This window comes from Prionailurus viverrinus, chromosome F1 (genome assembly GCF_022837055.1).
Source record: "Prionailurus viverrinus isolate Anna chromosome F1, UM_Priviv_1.0, whole genome shotgun sequence".
In the NCBI taxonomy this organism is placed as follows: Eukaryota; Metazoa; Chordata; class Mammalia; order Carnivora; family Felidae; genus Prionailurus; species Prionailurus viverrinus.
In genome coordinates, this window is record NC_062577.1 from 11,414,443 (window position 1) to 11,432,203 (window position 17,761).

At 40.6% G+C, this 17,761-nt stretch overlaps 1 protein-coding gene across 3 annotated transcripts in view; it reads right to left on the reverse strand.

The window, feature by feature from the left end:
• Positions 1-12,170: 12,170 nt before the first annotated feature.
• VAMP4 (vesicle associated membrane protein 4) overlaps positions 12,171-17,761 on the reverse strand; it is a 52,019-nt gene continuing 46,428 nt past the window's right edge. For all 3 annotated transcript variants that reach the window (XM_047840502.1, XM_047840500.1, XM_047840501.1), the window contains one exon: positions 12,171-16,658. In XM_047840502.1, the coding sequence (XP_047696458.1) occupies positions 16,630-16,658 (29 nt within the window). In that variant the 3' untranslated portion in view covers positions 12,171-16,629. The remainder of the gene's footprint in view (positions 16,659-17,761) is intronic.

Here is a 17,761-nt window from a genome sequence, read left to right on the forward strand (position 1 = left end):
AGAGCCCAGGAACATAGGACAGGCTTTGTAAAAATAATTGAAGACTCAGAAGGAGGACTTGAAATCCTAAGAATATAGCAAGAGGCTATGAGATTTTCTTAATGTTTATTCATTTTTTGAGAGAGAGAGAGAGACAGAGCATGAGTAGGGGAGCAGCAGAGAGCGAGGGAGACACAGAATTGGAAGCAGGCTCCAGGCTCTGAGCTGTCAGCACAGAGCCCTATGCAGGGCCCAAACTTATAAGCTGCGAGATCATGACATGAGCTGTAGTTGGACGCTTAACCAACTGAGTCACCCAGGTTCCCCAGTAGCAAGATGCTATATATATATATATATATATATATATATATATATATATATGATGCTGTATTAAGAAGTGATATCTATTTATATATATATATATATGCTATATTATAATATATTATATGCTATATTATATATAATACATATAATATATAATATAGCATATAATATATAATATGCTATACTAAGAAGTGATACTGAAAAGAACAGCTTTAAATCCAAATGACAGCCCTGCCTTAGTTTAAAGCTAAAGTTCTCTTTTCTGCTTATTATGGATCTTTGATAAGAAATACAATTGCTGAGAAGTCTGTTTTGCTTGCTGTTTGCTACGAGCATTGTGAGGCCTTTCCTGAATGTAACCCGCTGTGTAGTAGAATGGGTTGTAAACCTTCCTAAATGTAGTCTGATATGTGATGGAATGAGTGATTGTACATAAACTAACTGGCATTTCTCGCTTCTGTAAACCTGCTTGCTTAGCACATTCCTCACCTAGCCTACCCCCTTCCCCCTTCCCCCTTTTTTCTCCCGCCACAAGTAACGGACAAAGCCTTCCCGCCAAAGGACAGACAAAGGACGCCCAATCAGAGAACAACAAATGTCCTTACTTTAAAATCAACTAATCAGGCCCCTCATAATTTGAAACCTCCCCTGTGCTATTTGTCTCTGTCTATAAAAACGCTGTACCAACCCTGATCGTGGCCTCTTGCGTCACCGGCGACGAGTGCGCAGAGGACCAGGTTTGAACCTGCAATAAACGACCCTTGCCGCTTGGCTTTGACTTACGACTCTGGTGGACTTTTGTGGGAGGTTTCGGAACTTCAGGCATTACAATACCTATATATATATATGATGCTATTATTTAAGAAGTGATACCTATTTTTCAAATTTTCTTCAAATAAATGTTCTTTATATATAAAGAACATTTATTTGAAGAAAATTTGAAAAATAGGTATCACTTCTTAAATAGACAAATATGGCCAAACTAAAAACTCAAATATATAGGTTAAACAGCAATTAGATATAGATGACAAGAAAGCTGATGAGCTGGAAGATAAATCGAAAGATATTCCAAGCTTGCACCACAGAAAATAGAGATAGAAAATGTGACAAAAATTAAGGGGGTCTGGAAGAGTTGACATGTTCTTTCAAAATGTGGCTCCTTAGCAGGATTTTCTTGATAGAAAAGAGACCATCACAAAATGATAAGTTCTTTAGTGTTCTCCATTTTCAACTCTTCATTTCGGAAAACTCTTAAACAAAAGAGCTGGACTTCAGGGCTGTCAAGACATAATACCCAAAGGGTCTCTTATTAGAGAATTAGAGTTAATAGCAAGATGTTTAAATGAAGAGTGTAGTTGCCGGGTGCCTGGGTGGCTCAGTCAGTTAGGCGTCCAACTCTTGGTTTCGGCTCAGGTCATGATCTCACAGTTGTGGGATCGAGCCCCAAGTGGGGCTCTGTGCTGACAGCATGGAGCTTGCTTAGGATTCTCTCTCTCCTTCTCTCTCTACCCCTCCCCCATGCATGCTCTTTCTCTCTCTGTCAAAATAAATAAATAAACTTTAAAAATTAAAAAAAAAAGGAATATAGTTCTTGTGAAGGCAGGTGTAATGAGGGCAAACAGAAGCTCTGATGAAGCATTTGATATCCCAACTTTAAGTGGAAGAAGTTTAAAAAACTCCTTATGGGAAAATGGGAGAAATAATAGTTAAATGGTAATACTGAATGCTTGAGTTTCACCAAAGAAGTGAGCCTAATGCAAACCTTGGCGAATATATTTCTTTAAGTCTTACTCCAAACATTTATTTATATTTAGCCAAATGGTTAGGGGGAAAGTGGGAAAATTAGATTCATATTTATTCTTTTTGTTCTTAAATCATCCTGATTAAGTCACATCTGGAGCAAGTTTACAATTGGGGGCCACTGCCAAATACAAGGAGCCAATATTTACTTGGGAATATCAAGTATAATCACAAGCAGAATGCCAAGAAGGAAATCACCAGTCTCTTTAGAGCTGACTTGTACTTTCAATTAATGCAGTACAACAAGTATCTGATCCTGATTTCCTCTCAGAAATAATATAAACTAATGGTGAGTGGACAAAGGCAGGAGATGCTGAGGACCATATAGAGGATGAAGACCTTTAGCAAGAGACAACCTGTTTACAAAAATAGGACGGGGCTGCTTTGGGAAGTCATCAAGCAACAATGGCCTGCAACCAGTCTTTCTTGTAATAAAATAAAGAAGGGAGAAATCATTCCAAATTGTAAAAGTAGATTGGTAAATATTTTAGCTGCATACTTCTGGGAAAGCTATTTTCTCTTCTCCTAACCTTCCCCCTTAAGTAGGGCATACTGTTCAGAATTCGAAACCTGATGGCCAAGTTTTTAGGATAAACAAGACTTTGTGGCTCTAGAAGGAGTCCTGTCTTGAAGGCTGATTTAGTTTGGAAATTGGGGTGAAGGTAGAGGAGAAGGGGTTGTTAAATAAAAGGAATGTGGACGTTACAAGAAATGATGAGGTTCAAAATGCCTGGATTTTGTTCCTGGCCCTAGTACTTGTCCAGGCAATTTTAGGCACATATAATAAATATGAAGCCAACTTGGCTAAGCCCAGAGCTGACTGTAGACCTGAAGAAAGTTCAAGTGTGAAAGGCATCAACAAGTGGGAATCGAACTGCGTGTATAGAGACAAGTTTTAGAGGACAACGTAAGCTTTTTGGCAAAGCAGGATCCTATAAACTTTTGGGGGAAAACATAAGCTTTTTAGGAAAAAAACTGAGACTACTTAAGAGACAGAATAAGAAAAATGCTCCATTGAATGGATAGAAGAATATGAGGTTAAACACCAGAGATAAAAGAAAATGAAGAGAATGGTTGACTTTGTTGTTGTTGTTGGCTGACACTTGTTGGAGCGTTTAAAACTTTTCTTTTAAATCCACCTTTGCTATCCACTGATGAAAAGTAAGTTGAGAAATGAGTTTTACCTTAACAGAAAATAAACAGGTTCAGTTTAGTGCTTACCAGCAAGATTGAAGTTTAAAGGGGAAAAGTTGCAAAACTATGATAGTTCTCCAATTTTCTTTTTTTTTTTTTTTTTTAAAGTTTATTTATTTATTTTTTTAATTTTTTTTTTCCAACATTTATTTATTTTTGGGACAGAGAGAGACAGAGCATGAACGGGGGAGGGGCAGAGAGAGAGGGAGACACAGAATCGGAAACAGGCTCCAGGCTCCGAGCCATCAGCCCAGAGCCTGATGCGGGGCTCGAACTCACGGGCCGCGAGATCGTGACCTGGCTGAAGTCGGACGCTTAACCGACTGTGCCACCCAGGCGCCCCTTTTTTTTTTTTTCAACATTTATTTATTTTTGGGACAGAGAGAGACTAAAGTTTATTTTGAGAGAAAGAGAGAGAGAGTGCAAACAAGGAAGGGTCAGAGAGAGGGAGAGACAGAATCCCAAGGTGATAACGCAGAACCTGACACGGGGTTCTAAATCACGAACTGTGAGATCATGACCTGAGTGGAAATCAAGAGTCAGACGCTTAACTGACTGAGCCACCCAGGTGCCCCATTTTTTAAATCCAATTTTCTTAGAAGCCAGTGTTCAGGATGCCTGGCTAGCTCAGTCAGAAGAGCATGCAACACTTGATCTCAGGGTCATGAGTTTGAGCCCCACATCAGGTATAGAGGTTACTTAAAAAAAAAAAAAAAGAACTTAAAAAAAAAAGGAAACCATTGTCTGCTGAGCTAATAACAGTAATATAAGAAAATTATATTTTATATGATGCTAAAAGATATCCTTTTTGGTCTTCACTTTATGGAAAATAAAGTACTTTGACTTATTTTAAAAATGCTTTGAAACAGTTCTGGTGTTGCAGCAAGGTGTGGAAATTAATGATTTTTTAAAATCATATAATTTGATGTAAAAACATCAGTGGTCTCCTAAGTTTTTCTTAATGGTGCATGGTTTCCAAACCCTATAAAAGCATAACTGATCTTAGGGTTAATCAACCTCAGCACTCTTGACATTTTGACCCAGGTAACTCTTTGAAGTAGGGGGCTGTTTTCCACAGCAGCAACCCTGACCTTTCCCAACTAGATACCAGCAGCGAGCTGTGACCATTGAAAATGTGTCCAGATATTGACAGATGTGTCAGGGGAGGTCACCCCAAATTGCTCCCAGCTGGGAGTCACTGGTTAGTTTAACTGTGTTAAGATAAACCACTTAAGATTCACCTTCTAATTAAAGTAGGAATAAGGTAAGCTTACTTGCTTAATTGATATCTGATATGGGAAACAAAGGCAGAACAAAATGTAGATAAAATTAAATTTCCTTATAATCTGCAGGCCATTGACAAATACTTGAGGGCGGGAGGGTAAGACATTCTTTCAATCTTAATGTTTTGTTAGAGGGAAAAACAACTTTAGCTTGACAATAGCTAGGCCTCCAGGATCCTGGGAGTCTCCTTTAGCATATGAAAGTCCTTCTGGAAACTTCCCTTGGACTTTACCTCCCCCAATTCCTCACAACCCCAGGGCAGCTCTTTCTGCCCCAGAGTCCTGTCCCTGTGCTTTAATTAAACCACAGTTTTGCACCGAAGAAGACTCAAGAATTCTTTCTTGACCTTCGGCTCTGAGCCCCAACATTTCCACATCCTCCATAATAGAGTTTGACAAAGTAACTGGTGTTAAGATGATGCCTATAAGGCCCCTAGGTTGGGGCACCTGATTCTTGATTTCGTTTCAGGTCGTGATCTCGGGGTTCATGAGTTCCAGCCCCGAGTAGGGCTCTGTGCTAACAGCATGGAGTCTACTTGGTTTTCTCTCTCTCTGTCTCAAAATAAATATATAAACTTAAAAAAAATAATAAAGCACCTGGGCTGGGCCTGACTCTGGTTTGGTACTTAAACATATTAGTGATGATGATGGCTCCAAAGCGGAAGTGAGGGTAGGAGGGTGGGGGCGGGGAGGGGAGAAGGCGGAAGGAGGGGAGAGAGAAGATGGTGAAGGAAGGACTTGCTATGCTTTCCTTGCTTGGAAATGGGCCGAATCGGCTCACCTCTCACCGTGCACTGGCTCGGAGCCTGTGAACAGGAAAGGAGGTAGGAGAGGGCACGATCAGGCGGGAGGCAAAAGATCTGATGAGTGTTTTATCAAAATAGTGTTTTTCCTAGTTACAACGATCTCTAAGGCTTAATTCCTTCACACAGGGCATTTTCCAGTCCCAATTCCCACTGACTTGGTTTTGTGAGAAAACCAAGTGATGCAAACCCATCAGACAAGTAGGATTTATTTCCAGGACAGATTAGAGAAAGTAGATCTTATGCTAATCACTGAAAAAGTAAAGCTTTAAACTTCCTCCTATTACATTTAGATTTCTCAAAATCCACACCCGTTTTGCATACAGATTCAAAAACCAGTTATTGGCTAGGAGGCACTCAATAAATGCTGATTGCCTGCACTTTTATTAACCTCAGTGAACAGTAGCAAGGATCTCCTGAGGCCAATAGGAGACTCAGAATGGTAAGCAGGTGAGTTAGGCTAATTAGGCTAAGTGAGTCTGGGATAACTTGAGTTATCTTCACTTGTGAGCGCAGGTCTTTCTTCCCACAGACCCATGGCTCTGCCACAGGTTCTCTTCATGAGCGTGGGTGTTACGGCTCAACACGGGGAGACTCGTAGCTCCTGAGAGATGGCAGATGGTAAGTTTCCTCCTCAGCCTCTCGTTCTTCTCTCTTCCTCTGAAGGCGCCAGAATTCAAGAGGTTGCTGTAGAGCTCCACTCGGACCAGTCTTCTGCGCTGAGGTACAACTATTCACGATGTTCTTGTTTGTTTGCTTATTTATTATTTTTTATGTTGAGAGAGAGAGGACATGTGAGCAGGAGAGAGGGGCAGAGGGAAGAGAGAGAGAGAGAATCTTAAGCAGGCTCCACGCTCAGCGCAGAGCCTGATGCCAGGCTCAATGCCAAGACCTTGGGATCATGACCAGAGCTAAAATCAAGAGTTCGATGCTCAACTGACTGAGCCACCCAGGCGTGCCCTGAACGTTCTAATAGAGGTGATTTAATGTTGGTTTTGCACCAATCCCAGAGAGCAAGAGGGACCCTAAGGGGTGGCAATAGGTAGGATCTTACTCTCTGGGCCAGGCTGATACCAGCCCATGGGTACATGTGAGTATAACTGTACTGATTTGAAATTACTGATATACTTCCTTCCCTTTGGCAAATAGCCACTGCCCTGAGCTCTGGAGGGTCCCCACCCTGGTCCTGGGCCTAGTATTCCCAAATATTTAAAAATATTTTGAATATTGCCTTGCCCAAGCTAGTGCTTTCAATGCTTTTCAACTAGTGACTGAGTTGTATTAAAAAAATTTCATTGAGGGGTGCCTGGCTGGACATGTGACTCATGATCTCAGGATTGTGAGTTCGAGCCCCACATCGGACATACAGTTTACTTAAAATTTATTTTTTTAATTTTTAAAAAAAAGGTTTATATTTGAGAGACAGTGTGTGTGCACGCGCGTGCGCGCGTGTGCGTGGGTGCACAAGCAGGGGAGGTGCAGAGAAGGCGGACAGATGATCCAAGCAGGCTCTGCACTGACAGCACAGAGCCCGGTGCAGGACTCGAACTCACAAACCAGGAGATCATGACCTGAGCTGAAGTCGGACGGACGCTCAACCGACTGAACCACCCAGGTGCCCCTAAAATTTTTTTCATTGAGCTTGCAGGTCATACCAAGATGGATAGAGTATTGAGGGGACAGGTTTGTCAATTGTATGGGATGGATGGCCAATAACAAATGGGAAGAGATTTCAAAGGAGTGGGATGGAAATTTGGTAATAATTTCCTTGTGCCTTGACATTTATGACAATCATCATCACTCCTCCTCCTTGATCTCAAGAGTGAGTGGAGACATGAGAAAGAGGAGGCCTGGTATAGAGTAGGTGTTCAATAAATATTTGTGATTGAACGATTGAAAACATGACTGAGTGACAAGTGGAAGTCACTACTGGACATTTGTTTCTCTGAGGGTTAAATAAGATAATCGTCAACGCGCAAATGTGAAACACCTGCTCTTTGGCAGGTTTGGGTGAGGATCCAGGGTTGAATCCAATCAAAGACTATTAATCAATTTAGAAGGGAAACAGAAGGTTGAGAAATGAGAAATATCTGCAGCAAGGAAATCATGAGCCAGAGAAAAGTATTGTTTTTTTTTTTTTTTAAAAAGGAGATGAAAGTTAATGAACAGAGAATAAAATCAGTAACAGGGCAGTGGCATAAAAAAAATAATAAAGTTGGCATGACAATGGTATTCTCTGAGATAATCCTTCTACACCACTGCAGCTTACCAAACTTATATGGGCTCCATCTTTAAAGACAGATGTTGATACCATGTAAATAAATGCCCCAGAAGAATATAGCGGATGAGCAGGGATGGCTTCGTATGGGTGTGTGATGGGAGAACTAAGGGAGATGATTCATTTTCAGAAATACCAAATAAAAAGCTGTGCTGTCTAGTTAACAATAGGTTTACAACCTATTGGAAATATGTATGAACCCCGTCCCCCCCTCAACAATGGAGTCCCAAACCCTTAGATGCTTCACTTCCTGGTTCTTCTTCCCCTCTCTGTTTACGGGCTTATTTTTATGCGCTTTGCATTGAGCATATGCCAAAGGACAAATGGAGGAGGTAGTGAAAGTCTCTGCGTCCCCTCAAGGAATGTACATGTGTTCCAATCAGACTACTTTTTGCCTTACATGAACACAGGCGACCGGTTGGGTAAGGCTGTAAGCTCTGTAGTACTCAGCCAATGAGGAAGCAAGGGAGGGACTTGTATGTGAGCAGATAAATTGTCTGCTGTGAGTGCCCCAGTGTGCCTGTCGCTCACACATCTGTTCTGTTTTTATTTTTTTTAATTTACATCCAAGTTAGTTACCATACAGTGCAGCAGTGATTTCAGGATTCCTTCATGCCCCTTACCCATCTAGCCCATCCCCCCTCCCACAACCCCTCTGGTAACCCTCAGTTTGTTCTCTATATTTAAGAGTCTCTTGTGTTTTGTCCCCCTCCCTGTTTTTATATTACTTTTGCTTCCCTTATATTCATCTGTTCTGTATCTTAAAGTCCTCATATGAGTGAAGTCTTTCTTCTGACTAGTTTCGCTTAGCATAATAGCCTCTAGTTCCATCCACATAGTTGCAAATGGCAAGATTTCATTCTTTTTGATTGCCAAATAATACTCAATTGTGTGTGTATGTGCATGTGTGTGTGTATATATATATATATATATATATATATATATATATCACATCTTCTTTACCCATTCATCCATCAGTGGACATTTGGGTTCTTTCCATACTTTGGCTATTGTTGATAGTGCTGCTATAAACATGGGGATGCGTGTGCCCCTTCAAAATAGCACACCTATATCCCTTGGATAAATACAAGTAGTGCAATTGCTGGGTCGTAGGGTAGTTCTACTTTTAGTTTTTGAGGCACCTCCATACTGTTTTCCAGAGTGGCTGCACCAGTTTGCATTCCTGCCAGCAATGCAAAAGAGATCCTCTTTGTCTGCATCTCGCTGACATCTGTTGTTGCCTGAGTTGTTAATGTTAGCCATTCCGACAGGTGTAAGGTGGTATCTCATTGTAGTTTTGATTTGTATTTCCCTGATGCTGAGTGATGTGGAGCATGTTTTCATGTGTGTCGGTTGGCCATCTGGATGACTTCTTTGGAGAAGTGTCTATTCATGTCTTTTGCCCATTTCTTCATTGGATTATTTGTTTTTTGGGTGTTGAGTTTGATAAATTCTTTATAGATTTTTGGATACTAACCCTTTATCTGATATGTCATTTGCAAATATCTTCTCCTGTTCTGTCGGTTGCCTTTTAGTTTTGCTGATTGTTTCCTTCGCTGTGCAGAAGGTTTTTATTTTGATGAGGTCCCAGTAGTTCATTTTTGCTTTTGTTTCCCTTGCCTCTGGAGATGTGTTGAGCAAGAAGTTGCTGCGGGCAAGGTCAGAGAGGTTTTTGCCTGCTTTCTCCTCGAGGATGTTGATGGTGTCCTGTCTTATGTTTAGGTCTTTCATCCATGTTGAGTTTATTTTTGTGTCTGGTGTGAGAAAGTGGTCCAGGTTCATTCTTCTGCATGTCGCTGTCCAGTTTTCCCAGCACCACTTGCCGAAGAGACTGTCTTTATTCCATTGGATATTCTTTCCTGCTTTGTCCAAGATTAGTTGGCCCTACGTTTGTGGGTCCATTTCTGGGTTCTCTATTCTGTTCTATTGATCAGACATCTGCTCTTGCAACAACATTGATCAAAGCTTCACTTCACTGTACTCCAAATCGCTGTGTCCCTCCTTTGATTGGGTTGGTGGGCTTATTTCTCACACGTGACACATGCCGTCACACCATGTGCTCTCAGAAGGGCGCTACACTTGGTTAAAAGCTCTGTCACTGTCTTGAAATCCTTAATTATCTTCGAACTTGTGCTTGTAAGTGAAGTCCAAATGGGCATGCGTGGATCTCCGCGCCTTGCCATGCATTTGCATGCAGCATTCATGACTGGTACTGCTACCTGGCTTCCACAGCACTTCCACCTGCACTTGCTTTGAGTCTCCCTGAACTCCCATTGATGGGGTTGCGGAGTGTGGGGGTCCAGAGCTGACGACCAGGAAGTAATTGTTGAGCCGTCTTTGGTGCAAAGAGGTGATTTTATTAAAGCATGGGGACAGGACCCGTGGGCAGAAAGAACTGCACTGGGGTTGTGAGGAGTGACTGGTTTATACTATGGAGTTGGGGGAGGTAGAGGCAAAAGGGAGGCCTCCAGAAGGACTTTGATATGCTAAAGAGGACTCCTAAGATACTGGGGGCCTGGCTGTTGTCAAGCTAAGGTTGTTTTTTCTCTAGTAAGGCATTAACATTAAGGCAGTAAGGAGTTCCTGGAGAAACCTTATACTCTGTATTTGCCTCAACTGTCAGTGGGCAGCAGGTTATAAGGAAAGTTAATTTTGCCTACCATTTCCTTCTTGCCTTTGTTCCCCACATCACTATGGAGAGGAGAGTGATAGCAGGGCTCCAGGCAACTGAGTCTATAGGTTTCTGGAGATTAGACTATTGGTAAGATTGCCTTTTTTCTTGTAATTTACTAAGACATTCATAAACTGATGGAGACACAGGTCCTGCATGACTGTGATCTCTATCAGTTAACCCTTTGTTTTCCCCTTTCCTTTGATGGGCAGCAAGGAGTACCTGAGGGATGTCATAATAATCTCCCAGTGGTGGTGATGGTGGGGGTGGGGTTGTTAGCTTGCACTTTGCCCTCAGCCTGCCTTACGATCCCTCATCACTGTTTGTATCCTGGGGCCAGTGGAATTCTGAGCTTGTGTCCAAATCACAGCTACAACAGCAGGGGTGTTGACAGCCCCAGAGGCCACTCTTTCCATTAGAACCAGACCTTGCTTCCAAGGCAGAAAGTGGGTAATGGCATTCAAGAGCCTTTCTCTCCTTCTCATACTTTTTTGATTGCCATGTAATATTCCATTCTGTGTGTGCGCACGCGTGTGTGTGTATACACACATAAACACACACTACATCTTTATCCATTCATCTATCGTTGGACATTTGGGCTCTTTCCATACTTTGGCTATTGTCGATAGTGCTGCCGTAAAGTTTGGGATGCATGTGTCCCTTTGAAACAGCATACCTGTATCCTTTGGATAAATGCCTAGTAGTGCAATTGCTGGGTCCAGCAGTGCAGAGGTCATGGTGGCTCTGACAAGAGTTAAGTTTGGTGGTGGGTGGAAGCAGACGCTCAGCTGTCCTGTTCAAGAGAATGAGTGAAGAACCATAGCAAATACGGGTGAATTCTCCCAAAGACCGTTGCCAGAAAGCAGAGCAAAGGGACGAGGTGGAAGCTGACAGGGGCAGTGGGGAGAAGAGCTGGTTGGGGTTTTTAAGAAGGAAGAAGCAACAGCCGATTTGTATGTTGCTGGGGAGGATCCAAGAGGACACCCTGTCCCTGTCCCTTGTTGCATTGTGCTCGCAGACCCTGCATGCATCTCGGAAGACTCCTCAGTTGACAGTCCCCTCACTCAGCACATGGGTAAGGGCACTGCCCGTGGCCCTGCTCAGTTGGCTACTAGTCGGAACCCTTCCTATACCAGCAGCTGAAGAGCAGGCTGATGTTCACCTGCTCCACAGTGCTTTCTAGCACTTAATAGGCATTTTGGAAGTGTGGCTGTTGGATTCAGGTCCTCCGATACGACCTTCCTGACTGGTTCTCTCACACATTGAAGTGTATTAAATACTATCGTTTTCAGAATGCACTTGCCAGGGTGCTCCCCGGCTCCCTAACTACAGCACTTTACTTGTGGAGACTATAGATCTCCCGGCACAATGTGCCCCCAAATATCACCCCCCTCCCACACAGTTTTGGAATATTAAAAAGAGTAAATTTAGTGTGTAGGTGGAGGGAGGTTGAAGAGAATGAACACTACTCTGGTTGTTTCTATTTTTAGAGACCGGCCGGCTGAGGGATACCTCAGGATTTCTGACCAGGACATTTATGTCTGAGAGAAATTTCTCCTCCGTCCTCTCTTTCAAGTAGACGTGACGGAGGTACATTGTGAGTATTCCACCACAGCTGAGACTCTGTGATTTTACATGGAGAAATTCCTCCTGAACTCCATCGGTACATTGTGCATTGGGCATGGTTTTTAGAGAACACTTTGTGTCTCCTTTTCCCCTCCAGGTACTCTGTTGGAAAGCTGGGATGGGTTAAATCAGGGTGATCAGCCAGATGTTATTTTAAATGCTTTGAAGGTAAGGCAACAAGTAACACATACTGAATAAGCCAAAGTGCTTAATTTTGTTTTCTATGAAATAGTTTATTGTTTACTATGGAGGGGCTACAAATACAGATCTGATATGAACACAATGTCCTAAACTGTGTAACATTGGTGAAAATGGTGAGGAAGAACTCAGAAGCTAGAGACCAGGGCACATGGCATTTACATTTGCTCATCTCCACCATACATCTTAAAACATCAAAGGCACTTATCAAAATGGGTAAATAAGAGTGTGGAATCTCAAACAATGACACATACCCAAAGCATAAAAATCAAGTGGTTGAATTTTCTTTTGGGTTGATTTTTAAGATTTTACTAACATTTTTGATACGCAATTTACTTTGTAGCCTTGAAATCTAACCATTAAGACTTCTTCAAATGAAAACCTGATGGAATACCATAAAACTGGAATTTTTCTATACCCAATTATTATCAAAGAGCACTAATATTTCCTGGTAAGTCCAAAGGCCACTATTATGCGAATCATGTCCTCTCTATAGTGAGGACTACAGGAGCTCTCACTAGCACACTGGTGTCTTTGTGACTTCCTAGGCATACGATCTAGAAACTGCCATGTACACAGCATTGTGCTGGGTGCCATGGAGACACAGAAATATGGTTATCATCTGTGCTCTCACAAGCTTACATTTACCCACTTTAGTATATGTGCTGCCGAAGCGAGCACGACATTTACCCACTTTAAATGGGTCGGTCATACTTTCAATTCCTACTGCCTTGTTCTAAGCAGTTTCTTCTAATAACAAGAACCAAAGACTTTGTGTCCCCATCCCTTATTCTATTTGATTTTCAGAAAAAGAGTTAAGACCAAATCAAACTTAGAAAGACGGCCCAAGCCCTACATCAGTCTAAAGCGTGGTTCCATTTGCCTACAAAATGAAAACAGCAGTGGACAGATTGAGACAGTATCTCAGCTCCACAGGACTGTCTTTACATGGCTTTGTGACAATTTCCTGCACAAATAGAAGCATGCAATGCATTCTACAACAAATGTATAAATGCTTTTGGACTGACTTTGCCCTTACTCCACACTCGCAGAAAAACGGACTTCAATCACATCTCCATGTCAAAACACAAAATTAGACTAGTAAAACAGCAGGTAGCTCTCCTTGACCTAGTGATACTCTGACTCCATACAATTAAGGACCGCTTCTAACAGCATCCCTTCTCAACATGAAAAACTATTTCTTGAATATCTTTCTTAAAAAAATAGTGGTTATTTTTGAGAGAGACAGAGCATGAGTGGGGGAGGGGCAGAGAGAGGGGGAGACACAGAATCCAAAGCAGGCTCCAGGCTCGAGCTGTCAGCACAGAGCCCGACGTGGGTCTCAAACTCATGAACTGTGCGATCAGGACCTGAGCCGAAGTCGGACGTTTAACAGACTAAGCCACCCAGGCACCCCTATTTCGTGCATATCTTCTAATCAGTGTATACACATACAGATGTAGAGTTAAGTGTGGGCAACAACACTGACAAAGCATCAACCATGTTGAAGAGTGTACTGACAGTGAGAAATTTCTATTTCTTTTTATTCTGGCTTCCTTAATCTATACAAGTATAATTTTCAGGAAATCCATATGCTATACAGAATTGAAAGATGTCAATTTTTGCTATAAAAATGATTTTCTAATGCAGAGTGATTGTACAGTAAGAATGTAACAAGTGGTCCACAGGAGAGCTAACACAATGTATTTCTATATCTGATGTATACTAATTTTTCTTCCTCCATTTTAGGTAATGTTCCATTTCCAATATTCAACTTTCTTCTCATCAAGGAACCCCCAAGTTCATGAACTCTAAGTGCAACTTCCAGTGAGCTTTATCAGTATAGAGAAGCCAAAGACCACAGGTAACACTGGGTTATAATCAGAGGGAGTTAATCAGTATTACAATCATGAAATTGCTTCTGGGCGATAGACTTTGCTAATTACACGTAAATCATGAGGGTATGATTCAGGCATTATAAAAATAATGACCTGATTTCACTAGGTATCAACTAGTATTTATTAAGCTACCTGAATTTTTCTGTTGATTTTTGTTGCTGTTAAATAATGATAGTTTTGATAGTGGTAAAACTGCATTTTTCAAGTGCAGGATGATCTGAGCTGAATGAGAAAAAGAATGATTAAGGGAAGAAAGGCAGGCAGGTCTGGCATCAATTTGAACAACATATTTCTCTTCTGTTTTTGATTTTAAAAAGGTTCACATGTCTAAGATTACCACAATAAAGTCATAAACATGCCAGCTATTTTCAGAGTCTCAGGATTAATCAGGACCAAGGAAGCAAATGGTAAACTGTGAACCAGGCCACCACTAGTATGGAGAGCGACACACCTGCCACCAGTATTTTCGGCAGCAACATATTTAAATACATAGAGAATATATACGCTATTACATAAATCCTCTAAGGTTAAAATTTTTTAAAATAGTTTTATAATTTTATTTTTTATATTTAAGAGTGGCATACTTTATTAAAAGAAAACACTGGAGATGTGGATTCTTTTTGAGAAATAATCACATAGAAATCAGATTTCTACACCTACCAATGGAAAATTAACCACTGATGAATCTAGTTCCAATCCCAAAGAGACACATACATATGTTAGGAATGATTCTGTCCACTCTGTTAAAACATTTCCATTCCTGAACTATATTAGCTACTAAAATTCTAAGATGCTCATTTTTATTAAAGGATTTAGTATTTATGTTATTTACATTAATTAACATTTACAAAGAGAGACCAGTGACAGTACCCTATAGTATGTAAGACTTTTACCTTTTTTAAAATATTCTTACTGGACTATAAAATTTAGTGATTATATTTACATCTTTGTAACTTGTAGGTGTCTTGAGTATCTCTTTTTTGTTGTCCTTGTCTTAGTGTTTATTTTGTGAGAAAGAGAGTGTGTGTGCAAAAAAGGGACAGAGAGAGAGAGAGGATCCCAAGCAGGCTCTGTGATGTGAGTGCAGAGCCCAACGCGGGGCTCCATCTCCTGACTGTGAGATCAGGACCGAGCTGAAATCGAGTTGGACGCTTAACCGACTGAGCCACTCGGGTGCCCCTTGAGTATCTCCTAATATGCTTCCTCCCTTCATATTTCTTTCCATTTAAACAGAACATTTTGCCTCTTAGTACTGAGCCTATAGAATTAAAACAAAAACAGATTCTGTGTTTCATACATCCTGAATTAAAATGACCAAAGAAATAAAACCTACACAGGACCATTTTTCTTTCCTAAATACTGCTTCTTCTATTAACCCTATCTCAGATTTAGTTACATACATACAGTCAACATATCCATGTGCACCAGTGTCTGCAGAACCTCTAATGTTATGATAAAGCTTCCTCCCTGATAGAGAACTATGTATTTTCACTTTGACTTGTTGGCACATTTTAAAGCTAACAATACAGTTTATTGCTGTAAAAACAGTCTTAGATTAATGATGACTCTAGCTATTAGGTTAGTGACTGATAGATAACTCTCTCCTGGCTTTTTATAATCATTACTGGTGACTAATTTGACACTTGATTGTACAACATGCATCTCTCAGGGGATGATCAGGAATGCAAAAGTAGCAAATTCTAAGACGATTTTGCTACTTTTAGCACTTCTGGCAGAAGGACTAAAGAGGGAAGCTATCAAAGAAAACAAAATTAAGGAATAAGTTACCTGTGGATTTCGTTTACTCACATTAGGATTGTCCCTCCTTATTGCAGGCTAACTGGAAACAGCCTGAACCATGCTATTCATGTTCAAACACTCCAATGATGTTCTCCAAGAATTTTATTATCTCCAGCTTTATGGTGCCATACTATGCTTTTCATATTGTTTAAATTTTCCAGTTCCATAATCCAAATGCCAAAAAATTACTACACATTCCCTTATACAGTCAAAAATAGGTTTACTGGAATGTTTTAGTTATAGCTGAAGGCAGCAACATTTACAACATTTAGCTTCTGTTACGCCCATAAACGTGGAAATTGCTCGCAAAGCAACTGTAATGTGGGAAGAATCTTGCAAATACCGATGGAACGACGGTGCGTGTCTTAGCACAATGATCTGGTGCTCTCCATGGGCTTCTTTCTGGACTCCTGGTCTGACCCCAGGTCGATGCGATAATGCAGGTCCTTCTACTAACAGTCTGCAGTATCGTCATCACTGTTTAATTATGTATACAAACAATAAACTGGCAAGTATCCGGTTTCAAATTAGATCCTTGGAATATGGCAAAATAGAGGCTACCTTTGCCTTAAACATAATTTTTAAAGACACATTTTGTTAGAAGGGAAGAAGATAACTGGACATTCTCAATGCTCCAATTTGAAGTGATACTTGCCTCTTAGTTTCTTGAAAAAGAAGTTTTGAAAGTTATATACATGGGTTTCATTTAAATTATGCAGCAATGTTTTATTATTGTTGTCCCAGATCTTGCGTAATGAAGATCTCTGTCACCAAATCAAGTACGGTATTTCATGACTATAAGAACTGCAAAAGAAAGAAATGGGAAAGGAACATATCAAAATCAGATTCACATGCTATGTTAACAATAGTGCTCCTAAATGTAGCTGTGTCCACTTCTGGAAATAGGCAATGAAGAAGAAACTCGAGATGATCTGAGATGAAAGGTAACAAATGAGAATAAATAAGCAAAAACATCATAAAACAAAGTAAATGTCTAACATTGGCCATCTAAAAAATTTATTTATTTATTTATTTATTTTGAGAGGCTTGATCTCCCGACCCTGAGATCATGACCTCAGCCGAAATCAAAAGAGTCGGATGCTTAACCGACTGGCACCCCTGGCATTTTTTTTAAATGATTTTATTTTTAAGTAATCTCCACACCCAATGTGGGGCTCACACTTACAACCCCAAGACTAAGAGTCATATGCTCTACCAACTAAGCCAGCCAGGTACCCCTAATATTGGCATTTTGATCAAACAGATTATGGCAGTATTACCATAGCATACAGCTGCTAATTTAAATATTATAAATATTATCCACTTTATAAAAAACTATATAGGATATTTTTGAAAAGCATGTTTAATATATTAACAGTAGCTATCTGTGTAGTAAGATTACAGTTGAGTTTTACTAATGTTTTATTCCATATTTTCCAAATTATCCACCATAAATATATGGTCCATTCTTGGTATCTACAGTAGTTACGTTCTATAAAGTCACCACAAACATCGAATCAGTGAATACTGACTGAATCGTTGTTGGTAGGGAACACGCAGGGTTAAATTCTTGCAAGCTCCTGGTTATATTTCTGTCAACCAATCAATATATAACCTTGTGTTTTCTATACCTTTTAATATATATTGTTGATTCATTAACATTAAGCTCCTGGCCAACAGCACTATATGACTCATGCCCAAATGAAGCTTATCTAACACATGTATTTTCTATAGGGTACATCACAGCCTTCCTGAGGCTGGACAGCACTTCGGCACTACACTTGGGGGCCACTTTGAACAGTGAAATCAACAAGATGCACAAAAATGTGAGAAATGTGGCACTAAATACTTATTTTATGAGCTGAAACTAGAAAGGCAGACCATGGCCTCATTGGACATCAGCTGGG